Source organism: Bos taurus, chromosome 3, assembly GCF_002263795.3.
Source record: "Bos taurus isolate L1 Dominette 01449 registration number 42190680 breed Hereford chromosome 3, ARS-UCD2.0, whole genome shotgun sequence".
NCBI lineage: Eukaryota > Metazoa > Chordata > Mammalia > Artiodactyla > Bovidae > Bos > Bos taurus.
The window spans coordinates 99,939,370-99,967,139 of record NC_037330.1 but is presented as its reverse complement, the minus strand read 5'-3'; the positions used below and the strand labels follow the sequence as shown (position 1 = coordinate 99,967,139).

Here is a 27,770-nt window from a genome sequence, read left to right as displayed (position 1 = left end):
AAATAAGAACAAAAAAGTCTATAATCTTAAAAAGAATTGTATGTTAGTCTAAAAAAGAAATGATTTATTACATCTTCTCAAAATAAACACAATAACAATGTCAAAACTGAAGTGCACTCTACCTATAAGCTTTGGGGATGAGTTTATGATCAGTTGCATATTGGTAATCTTCCAATAGCTCTTATCCCCAAAACAGGGCTCTCTGGGGCTTCCCTGGTGGTCCACTGATTAAGAATATGCCTTGCAATGCAGGGGTCAACCAGTTCAATTCCTGGTCCGGGAGGATCCCACATGCTGCTAGCAACTAAGCCCAAGCCCCCAAGTGCCATGATATCAAAACTACTGAAGCCCCACATGCCTAGAAGAGCAACAAGAGAAGCCACTGCAATGAGAAGCCAGAGCACCACAACAAAGAGTAGCCTCCACTTGCTGCAACTAGAGAAAGCCTGCACACAGCAACGAAGACCCATCACAGCCAAAAAATAAATAAATAAATCTAAAAAAAAAAAACCAGGGCTCTTGGAAAGGACAGCAACTGTTCTGTTATGGAATAATCCTGATTTCCAAATCACAAGAGGACTAACCAAGATGCTTATAAGCAATTCTCTGTACCGTAATCTTAACATTTCTGATATTAAAATGTTATACTCCATCTAAACAGTTTGGTATTTCCCAGTATTTCTGGGAAACATATAAAGATTAAGACATCAAAGTTTCATTTGGATCCAACCCTTACATTGTCAGAAAATTATAATAGATGTAGCAATCCAGCCAGTTATTAGAATCTTCAGGATACATGGTAATGGTAGTTTTTGAAAATACAGGCTGAAAGAAAGACCTTTGAAAACTAGTTTTTGAGGCTGCTGACAGCAATAACAGACAAAAATTTCATATTTACACTTCAGACTAAAATAAAAATGAAAGTCATATTTTTAAAACTGTAATATTAATATTACAGTTAAGGACCCTAAGTCAATAACTGTGTAATTTGAAAGTTACTTAAACAGAGGCTACTGCAATAGCCAAGAAATGAAGTGACTAAAGACCTTAAGTAGAAAAGCAGGTAAAGGCTAGAAAAAAACAACACTCCTTAGGCATTCGTTAATTCAACACATATTTATTAAATTGTCTACTACTTGCAAGACCTTGACAAGCTAAGAAGCTCATAAACTGGTGGGAAGATAATTCCAAAGGAGGAAGTATACATAAATAAATGCAGAAGCTACTCTAGGCAGAATGGAAAAAGTTCTATCTGAGAAGTGCTAGAAGAGGGAGGGAAAGAAAGGAAGGATGTCTCCAAACAGTAGGGATCAGGGAACACACATTCTGGCAAAGAAGTCATCTAACCAGGACCCTTAACATGTATGAGATTTCAACCCAAAGTGAAAGGCACCCAGGAAGAGGGAAAAGCACACAGTCAAGGAACAGCAAGTATGAAACAGCTTCCACAGAACTTGTGATGGACTCTAGGAGAAAAGACTGGAAAATTAGGTTGGAAGCAAAAATAAAGGGACTTATCTGATAGGATAAGCAAGATGTGGCTTTTTTCAGTAGGCAAAGGAAAAGCACTGGAAGGTTTTTAAGTCATTGGAAGGTTTACCATTGGAAGATAAATCATTAAATGATACTTTAAGAACACTGTGGACTGGACAGAGTAGAAACGGGGAGAACAGTTAGTGCACTATCACACCAGTCCAGGAGCTTGATCTAGGATCCTATGATAGGAACTAGGAAAAGGATGGATACGAGACATGCTGCAACCTCTTCACTAAAAATTTACTTAAACATCTCAAAACTTAATTTATCACACAAAACAAGGTTGTTCACATTATTTACACTAAAAACTATTCACTTCATAGGCAATATTTTAGCATACTCAAGTATGTTTCCTTTTCAAAAAGCTGTTAGAAATAACTAATTGTATTCTATTAATACATTAAGCCTACAAATGGGTAATGAACAGTATATGCATACTTCTAATATTCTGACTAGAATCTCAGTATGCAAAATTTCATTTAAGAATAAACATTCTAAACTCAAAAGTTTATTTCCATGGAATACACAAAGTTTGGATCAGAATTTTCTAAACAACCTTTTAAGACCCACAGCACTGCATAATGAAAACAGCTGACTTTTCTTAAAATCATTTTTGGACAACTCAACTCAACTCAGTCTATATTTCTACTAGGCCCATGTTTTTCAAATATTAGTGCCTTCTTCATTTTCTCCCCTCCTCCCCACTCACCTCTCCGCCCAACAAATTCCCTTTGTATGTCTGCAAGGCCAGATATTAAATGAACATAGTATGATTCTAAGGCAGTCTGAATATATGATTCTCACACTAACAGATATGTAGAATTATTAACCTTACTTTTTACAGGAAAGGAACTGATGATGTACTAAATTTCCATTTATGTGAATGACAAATGCATCTAATAGAAATGATGCTTTACCATTAAGGGGAAACAAAGAGGGAAATACACACAATAGATGGGTGGCAAACCTTACAAACTTTGCAAAATACAAAAAAAAGCTGTATCTGGATCGCAGTCACAATTATAAAAGCAAATAAAGAAGGCTCCAAAATGAAAGGAAAAGAAAAAAATTCTAAGTGATCATTGAGAGTGAAAAAGGTTGATTCAATATTAGTACTGGCTCTTAATATAACATCATTTAACACTCTATCACTCGATGACTAATTGAAGAAAAAACACAAAGAGGAGAATTCACTGTTCACAAGGACACAGGAAATAATTTCTACATACATCCTGTAAGACAGTTATACTTCATTACACTTTCATGGGCTCAGATCTTTTCAAAGGTTTCCAAAAACATACAGTCTTATGATAACTGAGATTCCCCAATGACACAATTTATTCTGTAGGCTTGGCTATAACACATTTTTAAAAGACATAACGAATTCATCCTCAACAAAAATAGGCACAAAGGCCCTCTACTTATTCAAAATCATTACATAAAGCACAGTCTATAATTGCAAACAGGATTTGAAAATCTGACAGCTTATAATCAGGACATAGACTTAAAAGAAAAAAAATTACCCAACTTTTCCATTTTCCTTCCTTTCCTTTTCCTACCATATACACAAAATGTCTGTAAGGATCTCAGACAAAGCTCTAAAGTAAAAATAGAGTCTATGTATACTTTACATTATGGGGACTCAAACCTATCACATGTATGTACACATCACATATATTCACACAAAAAAGGTTCTTCCTCTTTTTATGCTAAGAACCGAAGTTACATTAAATACTATCCCATAAATTAAGTTAAATAACCCTAAATTAAAGAGTAATAAAACAGTGCACACATATCTTTCTGAGCGACTATATTCTGAAAAGAAAAACCTCAGACTAAGGCCATGACTGAATAAAAAAGCCCAGCCCCTGAAAACCACTAACCGGCATCCGGTTTCCACGAGAGAAAAGGGGGTCTTTAAAACGAATAATCACATAGGCAAGCCCAGTTTCAGAAGTTAACGATGGTGAAACACAGCGAGCCAAACGTACGAAATGACAAGCTTTAAAGAATTCCCCTAAAGGGAAAGACTGACTTTAAGACTGGGATATAAAGCATCCTTTGCAGGTAGAATCTTTAATTGAAACAGGGGGGGAAAGGGGGTGTGGAGGGTACGACGAAAACCTGAACGAGAAGCAAAGGCAAAGTAAAAGAAACGGGTCCTTCCTCCCACCCCCACCACCCCAGCCCCCACCCCCACTCTCACAGGACAATAGGATCGGGGTCCTAACTGCAAACTTTAAACGTGTAAACCAGAAGCAGTTTTTACTGCAGCTCTAACTGCAAATCTGCCCCTCATCCCGAACCTAGAGCACCCAAGAATACTTCTGCCCGGAAAACATCACCAAGGTCTTGTTAAACACAAATCAGACCCATCACAAGATTCTTTTTTTCTCCCAAGTACCTGGAGGATCCATTTCAATATAAAATATCAGTTCTGTCGAATAGGGCATCATCACCTCCCTCCAGTCTGCGTCATCGCGGTCCATACTCCACACCGTATTGTACATCGCGCTGTCAGGGGCAGGTCGTCAGAAAATATATAGAAAGCATATATATTCTTTATCTGATATTTTAAAAATCTAAAAATATATATCTGTAAAAGTCCCACTGGAAAATGTACTTCGGGGTTTCCAACGGCCGGTACAAGTCCAGCCAACTAATAGGACGAGGACGGGGTCCTTCTACCCTCTCCTCTGGCATCAAACAAAATGCCCCCGGAATGTTCAATCTACGGGCTTTTCTCCTCGAAGGGATACAGAGAGGCTTGGGGGGGTGGGGGGCGAGGGCAGAGGTGTTAAAAAGCGGTTTTCCAAAAATCTCTTCTACACAGTCGTTCTGCAAAGAGAAAAGCTCCTATAGCCTTCAAATCTTTCCGCGGAAGCCACTTTCGTGTCCTTCGAGAGGCAGAATGGAGAGGGGGGGAAAAGAACGCGTTGCAAGAAAGGTGGGGAAGTGACAAAGAAAAGAATAAAAAGGGGGTTGGGTATTGCGTTCAAGTTTCGGGGTCCCACTGGTCTGCGAGGAGAGATCCCCAGGGGCCGGGACCCGGGCTTCGTTCCGTTCGGACTCGGAACCGAAGCTGCCGCAGCCTTGGGATGGGGTCCTGTTCCAGAGTCCAGTTATCTCTGCTTGGCCGGACGCTCCCGCCGGGCTGTAAGCGAGCCCGCCAGCGTCTGATCCCCTCACGCTCTGCCCCGACTCCAGCCACTAGAGTTTCATTTTAACGGCGCGGAGGGGGACACCCTCCCCCGCCCCCAAGCTCCCCCGCTGAGGCGCCACCCAACCAGGCCGAGCAGGGGGGACGGCCAGCATCGACAGTGCTCCTTCCACTCTATCCCCCTCGAAGTGTTGGAGTTTCTGTCAGGTGCCTGAGACGGTGTGAGTCAAACTGTCCTCTGCCTCAGCTATCAATTCTCCCCATCGCTCCCTAGGCCTCGGCTCCTTAACCCACCAACCTCTCTTCCCCCCCAAGCCTTAATCAGAATGGTAGGGCCCGGGCGCTGGCTGCTCGCCAGGAGTCAGTGCCTGGAGCACGCGAGCCGAGCCGGGAGGGAGAGGCGAGCAGAAAGGAGAGGAGGGGGGGAAGAGAGAGTGAAGTGGCTGGTGATTGGCTTAGCCGGGTTGCCGGAGCCCGGAGCCTGCGTCTTTTGTCTGCCTTGCTCCAGCAAAGGAGCGGGAGACGACTGCGCGCCCCAAGCGGGCCAATCAGGAGCCAGCCGGCGCCGGCCGGTGTGGCGGCGATTGGTCGGAGCCTAGTTACTAAGCGGGACAAAGGCAGAAGGGGGAAAGAAAAGAAGAGGAGGAAAAAAAAAAAGAAAGAAAGCGCAAACGGCGGTTACTGACAGGCTGGGCGAGCGCTCGGGGGCTCAAGCTGCCCGGAGACAGGCGGGGCTCCCGCTGAGGCTCGGTCCGCTCGGACGAGTAGAAGAGGGGGAGGACGGGCTGGCGCGAGACACCTCTGCCCGGAGACTGGCCGCGGGGGAGGGGAGCGGACCGAGAGGGGAGCGTGCTGTCACTTGGCGGGACGCGCGGTCTTCTGGCCCTTAGGATGTCCCCGGGCAGAGTTCTTCCCCCACGGACCTCTTCCCCTTGCTTGGGACAGCCCGCCCCACCTCACCCACCCCCCATGATAAGTTGTCAGATAAAGCAAAGGTCCCTAAAGCCAACTGCTGGACCGTTATTGCTCAGTGAGAGGACATGCCCGTGGGCCCCGTGCAGCAGTCCCGGCCGCTAACCTGAGCCCGGCCTCGATTTCTTCCCTTGAGCAGTGAGGCACTTCTTAAGGAGGCATTTCGCAGTTCCTCTGCACAGTTCATCAGGACTTTTGAACCCAGGGGGAACTCGCCACACCTGAAATAAACAGTGGAGCACCACAGCAGGCCCCTCAACTCGAGGGCTCTAGCCAGGAAAAAAAGAGAAAAGCCTTGCAATTACAGCGCGTGTGTGAGTTTCGAAATAAATCACAGGTGGAATCTCGCCAAAAGAGCTCTATTCTGTTCCCCCCGACAGACCCTCTTCCACGTATACCTAGTCCCTCCCCCCATTCTTAAAGTATGAAATGCTGAATACTTTCACACATTTCAGAAACTGCTAATTAACTTGCTAGGGGTGGAGGGTACAGTAGCATCTCTTGAAGGTTGTGCCTGAAATTGCCGCTTTTCATACTCTGCAATACAGTCAAGAGGCCAAAAACTGCTCCATTTCCTCTTTACACAGGAATAACAAAGCCTATTGTGTTTGGGTTGACAACCTGATTTAAGCCCTAGCAAAAACTACCGCGAGTGGCTCTGCTATATTGACATGCCTGCGGGAAAGTTGCCACATTTCACCCTCAACCTCCTCAAGTGGTTCTGCCTTCCTTAAAAGTGCTCTGACTGTGAGTTGAGACAGTTCCTGGGAGCAGACAGTCAAAATGTGTATGGACTCCGTATAAAGTCATGGGTTGAAAAGAGCCAGGAAGAAGGAATGGACCAGACTGTGCTGAAATTACATACCAGGGTTCTTAATAGACTTACTTTCTTACATTTCTGAAATTCAAATGTGATTCAGGAGGCAAATCTACCTGGGACAGGGCACATTAATTTGAATGTCCTGGACCATTCATCAGATAGAAGATGCTGGAAGATCAACTCCCAATTTGTGGCTGGCTTCCCAGCAGCCTCTTTACTTCGGGGTATCTGGGAGCCAGAAGTACTCACATTTGATAACTCAAAAAGCAGAGCAATCAGTCAGGGCAAGTTGCTTTATTTTTGTTCACGGGTGTCCCTGTGCATTCCCAAACAAAATGAAGGTGAAGAGAGGAAGTGTGGGAAAGATAATGTCTTTCAGATTTCCATAATAGCTTTTGTGTGGACCAGTTCTCATGGTTTGGTGGTGGGGGTTCAATTTTCAATTCACAGAACAATCACCCAGGCCCTCCCCACAACTAAGGCTTTGGGAGATGCAGTAAAGAAGCAGTCCAGGTTCGATGCACGATACTGGATGCTTGGGGCTGGTGCACTGGGATGACCCAGAGGGATGGTACGGGGAGGGAGGAGGGTTCAGGATGGGGAACATGTGTATACCTGTGGTGGATTCATGTTGATATATGGCAAAACCAGTACAATATTGTAAAGTTAAAAATAAAATAAAAAATATATGCTACTACTACTAAGTCACTTCAGTCGTGTCCAACTCTGTGCGACCCCAGAGACGGCAGCTCACCAGGCTCCCCTTTCTCTGGGATTCTCCAGGCAAGAACACTGGAGTGGGTTGCCATTTCCTTCTCCAAGGCATGAAAGTGAAAAGTGAAAGTGAAGTCACTCAGTCGTGTCCGACCCTCAGTGACCCCATGGACTGCAGCCTTCCAGGCTTCTCCATCCATGGGATTTTCCAGGCAAGAGTACTGGAGTGGGGTGCCATTGTCTGAGGCTGCTGCTGCTAAGTCGCTTCAGTCGTGTCCGACTCTGTGCGACCCCATAGACGGCAGCCCATCAGGCTCCCCCGTCCCTGGGATATATATATATAAATAAAAATAATAAAAAAAAGAAGCAGGAAAGTGTATAATGTGTGCTCCAAACTGACATACACAGTAAAGCTGTGTGATTCAACCTTGCCACCTAAGATCATATGACCCAGCTGCCCAACAAATAAACCTTTGAATAAGAGGCCTCTGAAGAATAACAGTGATGCAAGAGGTAAGGATGAATCAAGGGGAAGCACACTTCTTTCAGATGGACTTGAACCAGTGCCCTGCCATGGTGGGAAGCGCCTGTCATATGATGCTGGCTTTACTTTCCTTCAGTTGAGAAATAGAAGTGAGGTTCTGACTACTTGTCACCAAACTGCCTCAGGCTTTTTGGCAAATGTTAGCTCTGGTGCCCTGGACCATTTCCATCCTGGAGAATTATATTTGGCCTGGGTGTGGATTAAATTCAGCTCTAAGAGCTCAAACTCCTGGGTCACCACCGGCTACTTTGAGAACTGATTTTTTTTCCCATTTGCCGCCCTCCTTTCTCTTTTAAATTTAGTGTTAGGTAAATCACAAAATCTGCCTTGGAGATTACCTTCAGATTTATGCAAGCTACTTAGTTTATTGTGAAACACTCTGAAAATGAAAAAAAAAAAAAAAGCCACTTAAGTACTTAGAATTAATATACCTTTCTGTGATTCCAAATGGACCAGGTGTCCTTCACATTTCACCCTGGTCTGGTCTTGCTGTGAAACAGTTCTAATATGCTCTGTTTCCCCTCTGTATTTCAGAGATGGATGAAATATGTCTTCTATGCACTGAATATAGGCTATGATCTCAGAGCTCTCTGTGCCAGCAGAATCAGCCTGGAACTCAGCCAAAAGTTCTTCGTGATTAAAGGTGCCATCTGAGCACACAATATTTTTTTTAAGTCTTGCAAAATGGAAACATACTTTTATTATTTTAAGGTCACTGGCTTTAACACAAAACTGGCTTTAGCCTTTGGGGAAGGATCACTGAACTCAATTCCCCTCTTTTTCTTCCTTTCTTATCATCTTCCCTTGACCACATGTCTTCTGATAAGGCCAAGTCCATGCAGCTAAATAAACTCAATAAATGGAATAAACAAGAGAACTCTACAAATTATATCAGTTGCAGATTTCAGGACCTCCCCAACCGCGTGCCTTATAAGTTAGGGAATATCAAGTTTTTGTGGAAAAGTTTGCCTTTAAAATGTAAAAAAAAGCAGTGCTAGTGGATCTTCTAGAAAGACATCTGCACTAGGGATTGATCATAATCTCTTGAGATGATAGTGCCTAACATCTTGTCTTTACTTTTTTTTTTTTCCAGAATGATACTCCTTTTATTTGGCATTTGTAATTTTTTATCTCTCCTCTATATCTGTCTTGAAACTTGGGGAAAGGGTAAATCCTATCAACCCAAGGCAGTGAGAAATTATGACATGAGATGAATGAGTGGTTTTCATAGAAGTGGCATTTCTCCAGATGCTGCTCAATTCCTGAGTTTATAGGGCTCTCTTTTAGGGCTTCTTCAGAGTCAACACAGTATATAGATCTCCCCACTTTGAGTTCTTTTTCAGCTTTGGGGATCACCAAAAACAGCAGGTCTCTCTCTAGCCTAACATGCTCGCCTCTTTTTGGTGTCTACCCTACTAGCAACACAATGTCCACCTGGACGGTGTGTTATACTGCTGCTGCAAACTTCCCCTCCATCAAGGCAACAGCTTTCAGTTCGGCTCTCACCAGGAGAGAGAGAGCAAATGAGATCCAAATGACAGGAACAATAGTCCAGGCTGTTTCACGAGGGCAGGGCTCAAACAGGGCAGGCAGCTGGTGAGCTCTGTTATCTCGTTTAATCTCCATAACCCTGAGAAGGGCTGTATTTTTATTTTCATTGTGTGTGTGTGTGTGTCTGTGTTAGTCACTCAGTCGTGTCCGACTCTTTGCAACCCCATGGACTGTAGCCCGCCAGGCTCCTCTGTCCATGGGGATTCTCTAGGCAGGAATACTGGAGTGGGTTGCCATTCTCTTCTCCAGGGGATCTTCCCCACCAAGGGATCGAACCTGGGTCTCCCCCATGGCAGGCGGATTCTTTACCGTCTGTGCTACCAGGGAAGCCCCGTTCTCATTTTAGAGATGAGGAAATTGAGACCCATAGCTGTAAGGAGACTGGTTCAAAGTCACACAGCCACTTAGTAGCAGACCCAGGGTTAGAGCCCGAGGTCCTGACAACCAGCAAAAATGCCTTTCCCACTACATCACACAGCTTCTTTCTCCCCTTCAATCACTTAGCAAATGTTTACTGATGCTTCTAAACACGGGGGATAAAAAAATGAATAAGACAAAGTGCCTAACATTGATTCCTCCAGATTCCTCAGAGGAGGAGTCCAATTATATACCTGTAATTATAGAATTTCTTTTCCATGGGGATGGTCTTGATCTCTGTCTCCTGTACAATGTCATGAACCTCAGTCCATAGTTCATCAGGCACTCTATCTATCAGATCTAGTCCCTTAAATCTATTTCTCACTTCCACTGTATAATCATAAGGGATTGATTTAGGTCATACCTGAATGGTCTAATGGTTTCCCCTACTTTCTTCAATTTAAGTCTGAATTTGGCAATAAGGAGCTCATGATCTGAGCCACAGTCAGCTCCTGGTCTTGTTTTTGCTGACTCTATAGAGCTTCTCCATCTTTGGCTGCAAAGAATATAATCAATCTGATTTCGGTGTTGACCATCTGGTGATGTCCATGTGTAGTCTTCTCTTGTGTTGTTGGAAGAGGGTGTTTGCTATGACCAGTGCTTTCTCTTGGCAAAACTCTCTTAGCCTTTGCCCTGCTTCATTCCGTATTCCAAGGCCAAATTTGCCTGTTACTCCAGGTGTTTCTTGACTTCCTACTTTTCCAGTCCCCTATAATGAAAAGGACATCTTTTTTCGGTGTTAGTTCTAAAAGGTCATGTAGGTCTTCATAGCACCGTCCAACTTCAGCTTCTTCAGCGTTACTGGTTGGGGCATAGACTTGGGTCACTGTGATATTGAATGGTTTGCCTTTGAAACGAACAGGGATCATTCTGTCATTTTTTAGATTGCATCCAAGTACTGCTGTCTGGGGAGGCCTTACAAATAGCTGTGAAAGGAAAAGTGAAAAGCAAAGGAGAAAAAGAAAGATATAAGCATCTGAATGCAGAGTTCCAAGGAATATCAAGAAGAGATAAGAAAGCCTTCCTCAGCGATCAATGCAAAGAAATAGAGGAAAACAACAGAATGGGAAAGACTAGAGATCTCTCCAAGAAAATTAGAGATACCAAGGGAACATTTCATGAAAAGATGGGCTTGATAAAGGACAGAAATGGTATGGACCTAACAGAAGCAGAAGATATTAAGAAGAGGTGGCAAGAATACACAGAAGAACTGTACAAAAAAGATCTTCATGACCAAGATAATCACGATGGTATGATCACTCACCTAGAGCCAGACATCCTGGAATGTGAAGTCAAGTGCGCCTTAGAAAGCATCACTACAAACAGAGCTAGTGGAGATGATGGAATTCCAGTTGAGCTCTTTCAAATCCTGAAAGATGATGCTGTGAAAGTGCTGCACTCAATATGCCAGCAAATCTGGAAAACTCAGCAGTGGCCACAGGACTGGAAAAGGTCAGTTTTCATTCCAATCCCAAAGAAAGGCAATGCCAAAGAATGCTCAAACTACCACACAATTGCACTCATCTCACACGCTAGTAAAGTAATGCTAAAATTCTCCAAGCCAGGCTTCAGCAATATGTGAACCATGAACTTCCTGATGTTCAAGCTGGTTTTAGAAAAGGCAGAGGAACCAGAGATCAAATTGCCAACATCCGCTGGATCATCAAAAAAGCAAGAGAGTTCCAGAAAAACATCTATTTCTGCTTTCTTGACTATGCCAAAGCCTTTGACTGTGTGGATCACAATAAACTGTGGAAAATTCTGAAAGAGATGGGAATACCAGACCACCTGACCTGCCTCTTGAGAAACCTATATGCAGGTCAGGAAGCAACAGTTAGAACTGGACATGGAACAACAGACTGGTTCCAAATAGGAAAAGGAGTATGTCAAGGCTGTATACTGTCACCCTGCTTATTTAACTTCTATGCAGAGTACATCATGAGAAATGCTGGGCTGGAAGAAGCACAAGCTGGAATCAAAATTGCCAGGAGAAATATCAATAACCTCAGATATGCAGATGACACCACCCTTATGGCAGAAAGTGAAGAGGAACTAAAAAGCCTCTTGATGAGAGTGAAAGAGGAGAGTGAAAAAGTTGGCTTAAAGCTCAACGTTCAGAAAACGAAGATCATGGCATCTGGTCCCATCACTTCATGGGAAATAGAGGGGGAAACAGTGGAAACAGTGTCAGACTTTATTTTGGGGGGCTCCAAAATCACTGCAGATGGTGACTGCAGCCATGAAATTAAAAGATGCTTACTCCTTGGAAGGAAAGTTATGACCAACCTAGATAGCATATTCAAAAGCAGAGACATTACTTTGCCAACAAAGGTTTGTCTAGTCAAGGCTATGGTTTTTCCAGTGGTCATGAATGGATGTGAGAGTTGGACTGTGAAGAAGGCTGAGCGCCGAAGAATTGATGCTTTTGAACTGTGGGGTTGGAGAAGACTTGAGAATCCCTTGGACTGCAAGGAGATCCAACCAGTCCATTCTAAAGGAGATGAGCCCTGGGTGTTCTTTGGAAGGAATGATGCTAAAGCTGAAACTCCAGTACTTTGGCCACCTCATGCAGAGTTGACTCATTGGAAAAGACTCTGATGCTGGGAGGGATTGCGGGCAGGAGGAAAAGGGGACGACAGAGGATGAGATGGCTGGATGGCATCACTGACTCGATGGACGTGAGTTTGAGTGAACTCCAGGAGATGGTGATGGACAGGGAGGCCTGGTGTGCTGCGATTCACGGGGTCGCAAAGAGTCGGACACGACTGAGCGACTGAACTGAACTGAACTGAACTGAATTATAGAATTACACTATAATAGAGAAACTGACAAAGTACTTTATGAGCCCCCAAAACAATGATGATCTCTGCCCACATGCAGCTGAGTAAAGGCTTCCTAGAGGAGGTGGAAGCCTCCCTAATTTTTAGCCTGCCCTAAACTTACATGGTCTCTTTACTTCTCAGTTTGTCAGATCCATTTGATTAGCTCAAAACCTGAAAAAGTTTCACTGAAAACTGACCCAAAGATCAGATCACCAGTCTCTCATTATTTTTAATCGGACTGCAATAGCCCTCATAATCTCCCTGCTTTGCTTCTTCTGATTCATATTCTACAAAGTTAGATTGATGGCTCTAAATAAAAAATCTGGACATGTCACTCCCTTGCAGAAACTGCCCAGTGCCCTCAGGATAAGGTTTCAGTCTCTTAGCCTGGCATTCAAGGCTTTGGAGGTCTAACCCCTGCCTACCTCTCCAGTCTTCTCACACATTTATTTCTTCCCGTCCCTCCTAAGAACTAGCTATATTGAAATACTGCAGTTCTCAGAACAGTAGGAAATTTCTCCTCCATACAACACCCTCCACTTCAAAGTGGCAAACTCCCAGTTCTGTGCATCTAATCTTGAAGATTGTGCTCACTCAGTCCCCTGCATTGGCCTCTGTGCAGCCCTTAGCAGACCACATTCAAAGTGCCTGTTTCCAAGTCTAACTCTCCCCTCTAGCTCTTGGAGTTCCTCAGGGGTGGAGAGCATGTCCTCAAGCCGTCAGTGCCCTGCATCAGGCCTGGTGCACAGTGGGTAACCAGTGAGTGTTCTTTGAGTGAATAAACGAAAATCACAGGAAGAAATGAAACCCTCCAAGAAGGTTCTGGGGCAGTCTAAATTCAAGTTAGCCTGATAATCTTTTCTGTAGTTCCTCAATTGACTCTCACGTATTTAAAAGAACAAAAAGAAAAATTTAAATTATACAGTTATTGGTTACAGAAGTACAAGGGGCAGATGGTGATGCCCTGCTGAGTGCCTCTAGGTCTTCACTGGAGACACTCAGTTCCACTGCCCTTTTATTTTATCAGCTGTGAATTGTTTGCAAAATTCCAAGCAGCTTGTAGGAAATTCAGAAAAACTCAGCAGCAGGAAGAGAAGCTGGTTTCATTTTCCAGTCCAGCTCATTTCTGAAATGTAACACCATATAGGGCTTTAAAGTATGCTCACTTTCTGTGGTCATTATTTCAATAGTTTGAAACAATTTGTAGTTCATGTCTGCTTTCTGGAAAGTGCAATAATCTCCCTGTAATTCTAGGCTCTCAATCTAAAAACTGTCAGATATTTCACTGTTAGAGGGCAAAATCAGTCCAGTTCCCATATCAGACAATTTTGGTTTAAAAAAAAAAAAAAACTAACAGCATTTTTCATTGATTCTATGAATCACCTCACCTCTATGAACAATAAAATCACAAACAGCCTTTAGAAATATTTTATAAAATATATGTATTCAAAGAAAAAGTCTTTTTGCAGCCTCCCCAGACACCTCTAGGGCTTCCCTGGTGGCTCAGATGATTAAGAATCTTCCCACAATGCAGGAGACCTGGGTTCGATCCCTGGGTTGGGATGATACCCTGGAGAAGGAAATGGCAAACCACTCCAGTGTTCTTGCCTGGAGAATCCCATGGACAGAGGTTGCAAAGAATCGGACATGATTGAGTAACTAACACATACATACACTCAGACACTTCTGCGTGGGCATCTTGGGAAACCTGGGAAAATAATGCAACCTCTAGAGCTTAAAGACCACCATTTGAGTAATAAAAATACCAGCATGGAATGTAAAAGGCCTGGTCATGTGTGTGTTCAGAGCTAAGAATTTGATTGAAAAATGATACACTCATAATTACTTTCTTTTAATTCGAGGGTAGAAACTACCTTGTATTCTGCTCATCTTATGCTTCTTGCAAAGGAATCAGTCTACACAGATCACTATTATTTCCCAAACTTCATCCAGGATCCTGTTTCTCCCTCTCTCAATACCAATGTGTGAAATTCTAAATTATGCAGTCTTGTTGTTCAGTCACTAAATTGTGTGCAACTCTTTGTGACCCCATGAACTGCAGCATGCCAGGCTTTCCTGTCCTTCACCATCTGCTCAGGTTTGCTTGAACTCATGTCCATTGAGTTTGGTGATGCCATTCAACCATCTCATGCTCTGTCATCCCCTTCTCTTCCTGCCTTCAATCTTTCCCAGAATCAGGGTCTTTTCCAATGAGTCAGTTCTTTGCATCAGGTGGCCAAAATATTGCAGCTTCAGCTTCAGCATCAGTCCTTCCAATGAATATTTAGGACTGATTTCCTTTAGGATTGACTGGTTGGATCTCCTTGCTGTCCAAGGGACTCTTAAAGAGTCTTCTCCAGCACCACACTTCAAAAGCATCAATTCTTCAGCCCTCAGCCTTCTTTATGGTCCAACTCTCACATCCCTACATGACTATTGGAAAAACCATAACTTTGACTAGAGGGACTTTCGTTTGCAAAGTGATGTCTCTGCTTTTCAATATACTGTTTAGTTTTGTCATAGCTTTTCTTCCAAGGAGCAAACATCTTTTAATTTCATGGCTGCAATCACCATCTGCAGTGATTTTGGAGTCCAGGAGAAAAAAGTCTGTCACTGATTTCTTTGTTTCCCCATCTGTTTGCCATGAAGTGATGGGAAGTGAAGTGAAGTGAAGTCGCTCAGTCGTGTCCGACTCTTTGCGATCCCATGGACTATAGCCTACCAGGCTCCTCCGTCCCTGGGATTCTCCAGGCAGGAATACTGGAGTGGGTTGCCATTTCCCTCTCCAGGAGATCTTCCCAACCCAGGGATCAAACCTGGGTCTCCAGTATTGCAGGCAGACACTTTACTATCTGAGCCACCAGGGAAGTGATGGGACTGGATGCCATTATCTGATTTTTCTGAATATTGAGTTTTAAGCCAGCTTTTTCACTCTCCTCTTTCACCTTCATCAGAGGCTAAAAAAAAAAAAAAAAAGAGGCTCTTGAATTCCTCTTTGCTTTCTGCCATAAGGGTGGTGTCATCTGTGTATCTGAGTTTACTGATATTTCTCCCAGCAATCTTGATTCCAGCTTGTGATTCATCCAGCCCAGCATTTCACATGATGTAGTAGGCATATAAGTTAAATAAGCTGGGTTACAATATACAGCCTTGCAGTATTCTTACCTAGTTTTGAACCAGTCTGTTGTCCCATGTCTGGTTCTAACTTGCTTCTTGACCTGCATACAGGTTTCACAGGAGACAGGTAAGGTGATCTGGTATTCGCATCTCCTTAAGAATGTTCCAGTTTGTTGTGATCCACACAGTCAAAGGCTTAAGTATAGTCAATGAAGCAGAACTAGATGTTTTTCTGGAATTCTCTTGCTTTTTCTATGATCTAATGGATGTTGGCAATTTGATCTCTATTTCCTCTGCCTTTTCTAAATCCAGTTTGTACATCTGGAAGTTCTCAGTTCACATATGATTGAAGTCTAGCTTGAAGGATTTTGATCATGTGAATTTGCTAGCATGTGAACTGATTGCAATTGTGTGGTAGTTTGAACATTCTTTAGCATTGTCCTTCTTTGGGATTGGAATGAACACTGACCTTTTCCAGTCCTGTGGCCGCTGCTGCATTTTCCAAATTTGCTGGCATATTGAGTGCTGCACACAGGATTTGAAATAGCTCAGCTGAAATTCCATTGCTTCTACTAGCTTTGTTAATAGTAATGCTTCCTGAGACCCACTTGACATCACACTCCAGGATGTCTGGCTCTAGGTTAGTGACCACATCATCATGGTTATCCAGGTCATTAAGATCTTAGAGCTAAGTGTGTGGGCTAAGTCACTTCAATCATATTCTGACTCTTTGTAACCCTATGTCTGGGGCCCATCAGGCTCCTCTGTCCATGGGATTCTTCAGGCAAGAATACTGGAGTGGTTGCCATGCCCTCCTCCAGGGATTTTCCCAACTCAGGGATTGAACCCCTATCTGTTACAACTGTTGCACTGGCAGATGAATTCCTTACCACCTGGCATGCTGCGATTCATGGGGTCACAATGAGTTGGACACGACTGATCGACTGAACTGAACTGAATTGAGGACCACCTGGGAAGTAAAGGCGCCTAAGATCCTGGGAATAGAAGTAAAAGCACCTTAGATATTCCCAGTATAAGGAGCTAGGAGTTCAAAAGCAATATATTTTCATATAGTGAGCAAGAAAAAAAAAGAAAATACAATCACGAAACCATTTGGATGTTGTTTTAGAGGCTGTGAAGAGCTCCAGTACTATAGTCCTTTATTGTTCAGTGCAGAAAAGAAGTCAGAGAGAAGCAAAGTGACAGATAAGAAGTGATTTATTAGAACAGGAGGCTTGTGAGGCTTATAAGCAGGCAGGCAGTGGGGTGTCATGCCCCCAAAACTTACTGGGCTATAATTTTATAATCAAAGGAAAAGTGGGGAGAAAGAGAACTTCTTTGTCTTTCTTTAGTAGACATCATGCTTTCATCATCAGCTTCTCCTCAAGGTTGGGCAGGGGAGCTTTTTTTGTCCCTATGCGGTCAAGCTAGGTCCACAAATTATTGTTTTTTATGTGTGCAGAGAGCATGTCCTAGGGATCATTAACTTACTGAGCTCATTGGGCAGGATGTAAGGCTCATGCCACCATTGTTTTATTGTTTGGGAGCGTTCTTGTGCTTCTGCTAGATGGTTGGTGCTTCTGTTGGTGGTTGCTAAGTAAGCCTACTTGGTTTTGTGGTTAAGCAAGCCTGCTTTCTTGAGTAATTGTTAACTTATAGGGGTCTCCCATATTTTTTCTACTTACAATCCCCTGGGGAGATTTACTATTTAATCACCTACTTTGCCCCTTTATTCTGTTGATATCATTGTCCCCTTCAGGTGTTTACCCTCGTATGCTTAAAAGAGGGTAAGGGGCAATGATCAATCATTAGTTACTTCCAGCTGAGATGAGGCATAGGCCTGCCTAGGGAAGGAGTAAAGCACCTTGCTGACTGTCCCTTCTATACTGGGAGAATTTCAAGTCAATGTCACTCTGGTTAGCATCATCCTTTTAGTCCTCTTAGATGTAAAACACTGGAGGATGAGTCCACAAAAAAGATATAAGTGAAAAGAAATACAGCAATAAGCATTAGAAAAGTTGTTAAAGGAGATTTTATCCATGATTTTGAAGATCTAAACCATTTCCCCCATCACTTAAAGCCTCAATCTGTTTGTTTTTGGTTAGTCTCAGAATCTCAGTGTTTTATATTAATACCTTAGGGTCTATGATGGAGAAGGCAATGGCACCCCACTCCAGTACTCTTGCCTGGAAAATCCCAGGGACAGGGGAGCCTGGTGAGCTGCAGTTCATGGGGTCGCAAAGAGTCGGACACATGAGCGACTTCCCTTTCACTTTTCACTTTCATGAATTGGAGAAGGAAAGGGCAACCCACTCCAGTGTTCTTGCCTGGAGAATCCCAGGGACGGGGGAGCCTGGTGGGCTGCCGTCTCTGGGGTTGCACCGAGTCGGACACGACTGAAGTGACTTAGCAGCAGTAGCAGCAGCAGGGTCTATGGAGTCTTTTATTTCAGTTATAGATTTAATCTGTTTTTAAAAATTTTTAAGGGTAGCTTCCTTGTCCCTCGAGACACAAAGTGGCCCCTAATCTAGTTAATAAGTCCCTTTCATTAGAGAAACAGGACTATCAAGCACAAACAGAAAGGAATAAAGAAACAACCAGCCATTGATATGGCACAAAAGGGGTCCCAGAAAAGTGTGCCCTTGTCTCTTTCTTGATACTCCCACTACATATTTCTTATAGTTGTTAAGGTTTCCAATACTTTGGGTTAAGACCAAGAAGGCTAGACCAGCGTCTACGAGAAATTTATCAAGTGGCTCACCCCTTCAGTGTCCACATGAGGCTCAGCATTAGTTATGTAGATGGCCCCACTAGGCAGAGCCACTTTTGGCCTTGGGCCTCATTAGTATTTTGATTGTGAAACCATTAAAGGCTGAGGGGCTCCCATTGCTCTCTGGCATCTGGGGCATTCCCTCTGTCAATGTCCTGGCTATTTGTAAAGGGCACATTGATCACAGTATTTCCTCCAGTGTCCTTTCTGTCCACACAGGGCCTACTGATTTTCTTTGGATACCCATGGGCCTTGTGGTCTACCACAGCCAAATGGGCCTGGAAAAGCCAGCCTCCCCTTTGGTGGTCTCTGAGTGGAGAAAGCCATTGTCATCATTGGAGCCTTTCATTTATCCCTCTGGATGCATTCAGCCTTTTTGGCCATATCCGCATTATTGAAAACCGAATAAGCCCATTGGAGCAAATCGCTCTTAAGGAGTCTGAGGACCCACAGTTGTTTTTTGAATTTTGCACCTGATGTCTAGGGCAGACTGAGCTGTAAATGAAATGCATAGCTGAAAGGGCATATCCCTTGGCAGATTAGGGATCATTTGTATACTTTTTAAAAGCTTCCTTTAATCTCTCTTGAAAAACATAGGATTTTCATCTGGTCCCTGCTGGACTTATTTCACTTTTTCATAATTGATGTTTCACTGTAAGTTTTTATACCTGCTGTTAAACAATTAATCATATAGTCCCATCTATCTCTATCAGTAAAATTTGCCTGGTGATTCCATTGTGGATTTGCCTCAGGGACAGCATTATTCCCCATCTGGTATGCTCTATGGCCCTCTGGGCTTGGGCTGCCATTTGGTTCGCACGGGCTCTGGCTATAATATCCTCAACTGTATGTAGCCTTGGCTCCCACCTTTGAGACAGCCCTTGTTGGAGCAGCTATTTTTATGGATATAGCAGCTTGCACTGGAGCAATAGCTACCTATCCAAAAGTTTCTTTCCCATGTCAAAATCTACCATGTAATTTAATCAAGGTTTATATTTGTAACTTTAGATGTTATCTCTTCCAAAGTAGTCTCCCAACCAGTTGTCAATGCCTGAGAACCTGATGCAAAGGAATAGGACAGAGGACAGAAGGTGCCCCAGTGGTGGTGACAGTGAGTGAGAACTGGTCTGGCTGCAAACTGGAAATAAAGGGTCAGCACTTGTAAGAGTTGAAAGGAGAGGAAGACTGACATCAGGCCTCAGGAAGCCCTCCATAGGGCCCTTTCAAAAATTGAGGGGAAAGTACCTTAAGTCTTAGAAGTTGATTCCCTTTAGTTTTCTTGGGCGTGATACACTGAAGAATACCTGATAAGAGGTTTTTTATCTAGGTGGGACACAGTCCTTTAAATGATTTCTTTTTCTAACATATAAGTTCCCTGAGTATAAATTATATGCATTTAATCTTTATCCAAAGATAGATTACAGTGATCAGCTTCAGTAACAAGCTTAAAATACCTTCTTAATAACTCAGTTAAGCTTTATAATATAACATAGAGCTATTTGAAAAGTATGTTTTAGGCAGTAGATATGGACCTCAAGTAGTAAAACTAAAATGTATTATCTATTAAAACATAACTTTTTTTCTCTAAAATTACCCTGAAAGTGAAAGTGGCTCAGGCATGTCCAACTCTTTGCGACCCCATGGACTGTAACCTGCCAGGCTCCTCTGTTCATGGAATTCTCCAGGCAAGAATACTGGAGTGGGTAGCCATTCCCTTCTCCAGAGGAAGTTCCCAACCCAGGTATCGAACCCAGAGGTCTTCCACACTGCAGGTGGCTTCTTTACCGTCTGAGCCACCAGGGAAGCCCAAGAATACTGGAGTGGGTAGCCTATCCCTTCTCCAGGGGATCTTCCCTACCCAGGAATCAAACTGGGGTCTCCTGCAGGTAGGTTTTTTACCAGCTGAGCTACCAGGGAAGCCCAAAATTGCCTTTATTTTTATCAAATATAGCCAAGTTAAGATTGATTTGTTTGTAAAATAAATCTGGCTAATTTATCACAGAGGTTTGTATAATTTGTCCAACAAAGTGGGTGCCGATTTACAGCTTAATTTTTCTCATTTAATACTGAAACCATGTAACCCAGATTAGGACTTGAACTCACATAACCCAAAACTCCAACCCAGCCATAAGCCAGATTGGACTTGAACCCAGGGTCTTTTAATTGGAGCTTACACATCTAGTTTCAGGACTTAATGAAGTTTAGGTTTTTGATGTCTCATCACAGAAAATATTCAGTGAGAGACAAAGTGATGAGTATTTATTTAACAAGAAACTCTTTTCGTAGACAGAGTGTGGGCCATCTTGAAAGGCAAGGGCCTTGTGAGAAACACATAGTCTTGAGTTTTAATCAAGTATAGGAGAAAAGTCTCAGAATTTAGCTGGTTTCTTGCCAAATAAACTGAGAGAGAAGAATGAATTTTTCTAGTGAATGTAGTAAAACGTTTTCTGGAATTAAAAGGAAAAGAAATGGAACAGAAACAGATACAGAGCATAGAAGGAAAACCTCAGAGTGAAAGAGCGGAGTATAGATGACTAAATTCTGTAACATCATGTAGTAGCTGGTTTTATCCCAGGCTTGCTGTTGGATGTGCACAAGCATAACCATCTCACTGCTGTTTTATGTTTCCATGTGGCTAGGATTCAACTCTGACCAAAGCAAGCCAGACGGTGAAATTCCTTCCTTTTCACATGCCATTTCTCTTGACCCCTGCAACAACAAGATCCCTTCGGCATCTCTAAACATTCACACCACCTTTTTGTAGCAACTCACACTGATTGCCACCGTTCCTCCAGTTTCCTGTCTTTAGACATTCATACCATTTTCCTGCTGGCCTGTACCTGGGAACCCAATCAGAGGCCCAAAGCATTCAGAGTGGATCGGGCTGACTGAAATGGGCTATCATGGGTGAAGCATCCTCCCTGGAACTCCTAGCCCATGGCATCCCATGCCTCTACTAGGACCCAACCCCTTATTCTTATCTTACCACAGTCCTGTCATGGTCACCATTTGAAACCGTTTTTGGTATCGTTTCAGGGGGATCCAAAGAGCTCCAGTACCATAGTCCTTTATGTCTCAGCACAGAAAAGAATTCAGTGAGAGGTAAAGTGATAGATAAGAAGTGATTTATTAGAATAGGATGCTTGTGAGGCTTACAAGCGACTGGCGAGGTGGTATCATGCCCCAAGAACTTACTGAGCTATGGTTTTATAATCAAAGGAAAAGTGGAGAGGGGGAGAACTTCTTTGTCTTTCCTGAGTAGACGTCATGCTTCCATCATCAGCTCTTCCTCCAGGTTGAGCAGGGGAGTTTTCTTGTCCCTACATGGTCAAGATAGGTCCACAGATTATTGTTTTTTCTATGTGCAGGCAGCATACCCTAGAGATCATTAACTTACTGAGCTCACTGGGCAGTGGGTCTCATGCCACCATTGTTTTATTGTTTGGGGGCACGTGTCATGCTTCTGCAATATGGTTTTGTTGCTAAGCAAGCCGGCTTGGTTTGAAGTTAAGCAAACCTGCTTTCTTTTTTTAATTTTTTTAAACTGGAGGATAATTGTTTTACAGTGTTGTGGTGGTTTCTGCCATATACCAATGCAAATTAGTCATAGCTATGTGTATACATATATATGTATGTATATACACACACACACACACACATATCCCCTCCCACTTAGCCTCCCTCTCACCCCCACTGCCATCCCACCCCTTGTTACAGAGCGCTAGGCTGGGGCTTCTTGTAATACAGAAGCTTCATAGTAGCATTCTATTTTACACATGTTAGTACACACATGTCAAGGCTTCCATTCTCTACATGTGTATCTCAATCCTTCCCTGCAGATAGGGTTGTCAGTACCATCTTTCTAGATTCCATATATATGCATTAATATATGATATTTGTTTTTCTGAACCTGCTTTCTATAGTAGCCATCAACTTACAGGGGTTTCCAATATATTTTTTATTTACCATCCCCTAGTGGGATTAACTGGGCTTCCCTTGTGGCTCAGCTGGTACAGAATCTGCCTGCAATGCAGGAGACCTGGGTTTGATCCCTGGGTTGGGAAGATCCCTGGAGAAGGGAAAGGCTACCCACTCCAGTATTCTGGCCTAGAGAATTCCATGAACTATACAGTTGTTGGGGTCATAAAGAGTCGGACACGACTGAGCAACTTTCACTTCAGTGGGATTAACTATTTAATCACCTACTCTGTCCCTCTACTCTGTCCCTATCAACTGGTCATCACATATATCAAATATGTAATATGATAATTATACCCAAAGTAGATTTATTAAATGTTAAAGGTAGAAGGGAAGAACAATCCAAAATGATAAGCTCTTTCAGTTCAACTGAAATCCTTTCATGACCTAGAGTTTATGCTGAGTACTCAGCAAGAGCACCAAAGAATTGATGCTTTCGAACTGTGGTGCTGGAGAAGACTCTTGAGAGTTCTTGGACTGCAAGGAGATCAAAGCAATCAATCCTAAAGGAAATCAACTATGAATATTCATTGGAAGGACTGATGCTGAAGCTGAAGCTCCAATACTTTGGCCACCTGATGTGACGAGAGGACTCATTGGAAGACTCCGATGCTGGGAAAGGTTGGAGGCAAAACAAGAAGAGAGCAGCAGAGGATGAGATGGTTAGATAGCATCACCAACTCAATGGACATGAATCTGAGCAAACTTCAGGAGATAGTGAAGGACAGGGAAGCTGGTGTGCCACAGTCCATAGAGTCAAAAAGAGTGAGACACAACTTAGCAACTGAACGAACAACACTTAGTAAGACACTGTTCTGTCCCTGATGAACCCATCATCTAGTAAGGGAGACTCATGAACAAGTAGTAATACATTCACCAACCCTTGTGCTTTTTTCATTTTTTTTAAATCAAAGTATAGTTGATTTACAATGTTTCAGGTGTAAAGAAAAGTGATTCAGTTATATGTTCCCTTTCAGATTGTTTTCCATTATAGATTATTATAAGATATTGAATATAGTTCCCTGTGCTATACAGCAGGTCCTTATTGTTTATCTATTTTATATATAATAGCATGTATCTGTTAATCCCAAATTTCCAATTTATCCTTCCCTCCCAACCCTCATGCTTTTAGACTAGCTAACTCTCCTGAGGCCAAAAGGTCAGGGCAAGACAGCGCACTCTATTTACTCTCTCCATCTTCTGCAATAGCTTTTCTGTTTAGCCTCTTCCTGATCTCCTTGACTATTATCTTAACCTCACACTCTTCACTGATTCTGTTCTTGTAGCACTGATTTCTGGCTGTGTTCCCTAACCACAACTCAAATGTTTCTTGTCTTCTTTTCCAGGGCAATGGAGGAATCTAGCTCCATATCCTACCCTGATATAGGGCCTTGATGTTTCTTATGAGTTCTCCCAGGACTCTGCAAATGAGAATCATATGATACTATATCCATGAATTGCTCTTTATCTTAAATCTCAGCTCAAATAGACAACTCTCTCCAGCCCTCCCTGACCTCTTTTTTTTTTTTTTTTTTTTGACCAGGCATAGGCATTGGAGGAAAAGGACAGCCATCTAATACCACTGTAGTGAATAGTGGCCCCCCAAAAATGTCTACATCCTAATCCTTCAGAAACTCTGAATGTGGTCTTATTTGGACAGAGGGTCTTTGCAGATATAAAGATCTTAAAATGAGATCATCCTAAATTTAGAGTGAGTGCTAGATCCAAAGGCAGGTACCATAAGGAAAAAGGCAAGGGGATATTTGAAACACAGAGTGGAAGACAGTGTGAAGCATAAGCAGAAACTGGAGTGATGCATGTCCAAGCCAAGAAACACCAAGAATTGCCCACAACCACCAAAAGGTAGGAGACGGGCATAGAACAGATTCTCCTTCAGAGTCTTTAGAAAGAACCAATACTACCAACAACTTGATTTTGGACTTTTAACTTCCAAAATTGTGATAGAATATATTTTTGCTGTTTTAATTCACCCAATTTGTGGTTATTCATTATTCTAGCCCTAGGAAACTAATACATTGCCCAATAATTTAATTTGTAAAGACATTTTAAAAACAAGATATAGAAAGAATATAACTTCAAATTAAAGGACCATCCTTCCCAAGAAATGTTTGTAAGTCACTTTATTTTTCTTTTTATTTACTTATTTATTTATTTCTGGTGGTGCTGGGTCTTCGTTGCTTCGTGGGCTTTTCTCTAGTTGTGGTGAGTGGGGGCTACTCTAGTTGTGGTGCTCGGGCTTCTCGTCGCGTTGGCTTCTCTGGGTGCGCAGCATGGGCTCTAGGGCATGGGGGCTTCAGTAGTTGTGTCTCATGAGCTCAGCAGTTGTGGTTCCTGGGCTGTAGAGCACAGGCTCAATAATTGTGTGTGTGGGCTTAGTTGTTCTGCAGCATGTGGGATCTTCCCGGATCAAAGACCAAACCCATGTCTCCTGCATTGGCAGGCAGATCCTTACCACTGAGCCACCAGGGAAAACCCTGTAAGTCGCTTTGAATATGCTATTCAAACTGATGAAACGTTGTCACAGGCTAGCCCCAATACCAGGAACCACAGGCCTGACCCAAGGTGTATCTTTTTAACAATTTTCTCCCAGTACCTTCAATTGTCTCTCTACCTTGTCCTTCCAAAAAGTCACACTGCCAAAGCCAGATTCCAGATCAAAACATGCCACCAGGGAAGCTCTATACTCAGGCAGCTGGGCTTAGATTTAAAAAAGAAAAAAGTTTACCAAGTTCATTCTGGGCTGGTCTCTAGTTATAACTTCAGTTTCTTTTACTTATCCTTCTTTCTCACATGTTCCAAACCTTCACCCTCAGATCAGTAAATGTAACCTGGCCTTTTATTTCAGAGACCATCAGGCTTAATGCCTCCCTCCTTACATCCCCTCCAGAGCTTAGCAACTAGTACCATCCTTGCTTCCTTGCCTTCCTCTCTGAGGGAGTATGTCTCTCCTCCAGTTGAAAGCCAGTCACCCTTTCTGACCTCTGGGTAGCACCCTCATCAGCCTTCTAAAGTATTCTTACTCCTGTCTACCCAAATGCCTACTAGATAGCCCCAGAACACCTCAAAATCATCATGTCTAAGCCAGTTTCTTTTCTAGTCGGGTGACAGGGCCAGATGGGAATGTGGGCCAAGGAGAAGAGCATGTACAAAGGCCCAGAAGAGAGCGTGTGTCTCTTGTGTGCGTGTTCAGTCGTGTTTGACTCTTTGCGACCCTATGGATTATAGTTCGCCAGGCTCCTCTGTCCATGGGATTTTCCAGGCAAGAATACTGGAGTGAATTGCCATTTCCTACTCCAAGGGATCTTCCCAACCCAGGGATCCGTCCCATGTCTCCTGCATCTCCTGCATTGCAGGCAGATTCTTTACTGTCTGAGCCATGAGGAAAGCCAGTGTCTCTTGGGGACCCTGGAAATTGTATCATGAAGGAGATAGAGGATGGTGAGGGATGAAGCACAAGGTAAACATGAAGAGCCTTGTAAGCCAAGATAAGGAATGCATTGGTTTTTGTTTTGTTTTGTTTTGCTTTACCACAGAGCTTGCAGGATCTTAATTCCCCTACCAGAGGTTGAACCCTGGCCCTCAGCAGTGAAAGCACAAAGACCTAACCACTGGACCACCACGGAATTCCCAAGAATGCATTCCTTATGTTCAGAGCAATGAGGGTAGATTTGTATTCAAGAATCATTACAGATTGCAGAATGAATTAAAGATACAAACTGAAAATCATTTGAAGATAAAACATTGTTGAAACAATGTAGGCAAAAGAGGGAGAGCCATGGGTAGATTTGAAAGGTGTTTCTCGTGGTAAAGAACCCTCCTGCCAATGCAGGAGACACAACAGACGCAGGTTCAGTCCCTGGGTCAGGAAGATCCCCTGGAGGAGGACGTGGCAACTCACTCCAGTGTTCTTGCCTGGAAAATCCCATGGACAGAGGAGCCTGGCAGGCTACAATCCATAGGGTCACACAGAGTTGGACACGACTAAAGCAATGTAGCATAAACACACATAAGAGGTTAAAAAAGGCCACGTTTGGTGAGGATTAGGTAACCAGCAAATCCCCGTCCTAAAAACTACTCACTACAAAATAAGATTACAACTTTTCTGTGGAGAATCTTTCCCTTTATTGGTAGTATTTTCCTCCTCTGCTTTTCCAGGTGGTACACTCACTTCTGGGACCTCATTGGGTAGATTAACCAGCCCCAAGAATACTGTTTATGAGTTAAGGCTTGAGGATGTCAGTGGATTGATGACCCAGACTGGTTGGTCAATTGCCCCATTGTGGACGGAGTGGCAGGCTTCAGTCCATGGGGTCGCTAAGAGTCGAACACGACTGAGCGACTTCACTTTCACTTTTCACTTTCATGCATTGGAGAAGGAAATGGCAACCCACTCCAGTGTTCTTGCCTGGAGAATCCCAGTGACGGGGGAGTCTGGTGGGCTGCTGTCTATGGGGTCGCACAGAGTCGGACATGACTGAAGCGACTTAGCAGCAGTAGCAGCAGCAGCAGTACACGCTGCGGAGAAGGCGATGGCACCCCACTTCAGTACTCTTGCCTGGAAAATCCCATGGACAGAGGAGCCTGGTAGGCTGCAGTCCATGGGGTCGAGAAGAGTTGGACACAACTGAGTGACTTCACTTTCACTTTTCACTTTCATGCATTGGAGAAGGAAATGGCAACCCACTCCAGTGTTCTTGCCTGGAGAATCCCCGGGATTGGGGAGCCTGGTGGGCTGCCGTCTGTGGTGTCGCACGGAGTCGGATACGACTGAAGCGACGCAACAGCAGCAGTACACATTGCTGAATACCTTTCTCCAGTTCAATGTGACATTCCTTTCTCCACTTTGCACATGACCTTGCCACTGGCCTTAGTTGAGGGACACAGGTTGAGTTAAATTTTCTTTCACAAATATTTGCGAATATTGGGTTAGCCAAAACAAGAATTGGTCTCTCCAGGGGTTTGGATCTGTAGCATGGAATCTCTGAAGCTGGCCAGTGTTCAGAAAGCCAAAGAAGGATGAAGGAAACACTCTGAAAGGAACAGAGATGTAGAATGGAAAGGACCTGATCAATAGTCAATTTCTTTTTTTTTTTTTTTTTAATAGTCAATTTCTTGAGTCTCCAGTCTCCTAATGCCCAGCTTTGTCCCTGTTCTAAGGTCAGGCTCACCTCTAACATTTGCAGGGCCCAGGACAGCAATACAAATAGAAGCACACATACCATATGTCAAAATACTTTAAAATTATAAATCGAAGGAACAAGCGATTAAGCTAAATGTATTCTATGCTCCTATCTTGCCAAATATACCTCTATGCAAACCTGAAAGACTACGTTCAAATTTAGAATTCA

The 27,770-nt window shown here is 43.2% G+C and overlaps 1 protein-coding gene across 1 annotated transcript in view; it reads right to left on the bottom strand.

Annotated features, from left to right (window-relative positions):
- The window catches only part of PIK3R3 (phosphoinositide-3-kinase regulatory subunit 3), a 104,261-nt gene extending 100,215 nt beyond the window's left edge, over nt 1-4,046 (bottom strand). The window contains 1 exon segment of the mRNA NM_174796.1: nt 3,941-4,046. Coding sequence (NP_777221.1) covers nt 3,941-4,046 — 106 coding nt within the window.
- Between the last annotated feature and the right edge of the window lie 23,724 nt (nt 4,047-27,770).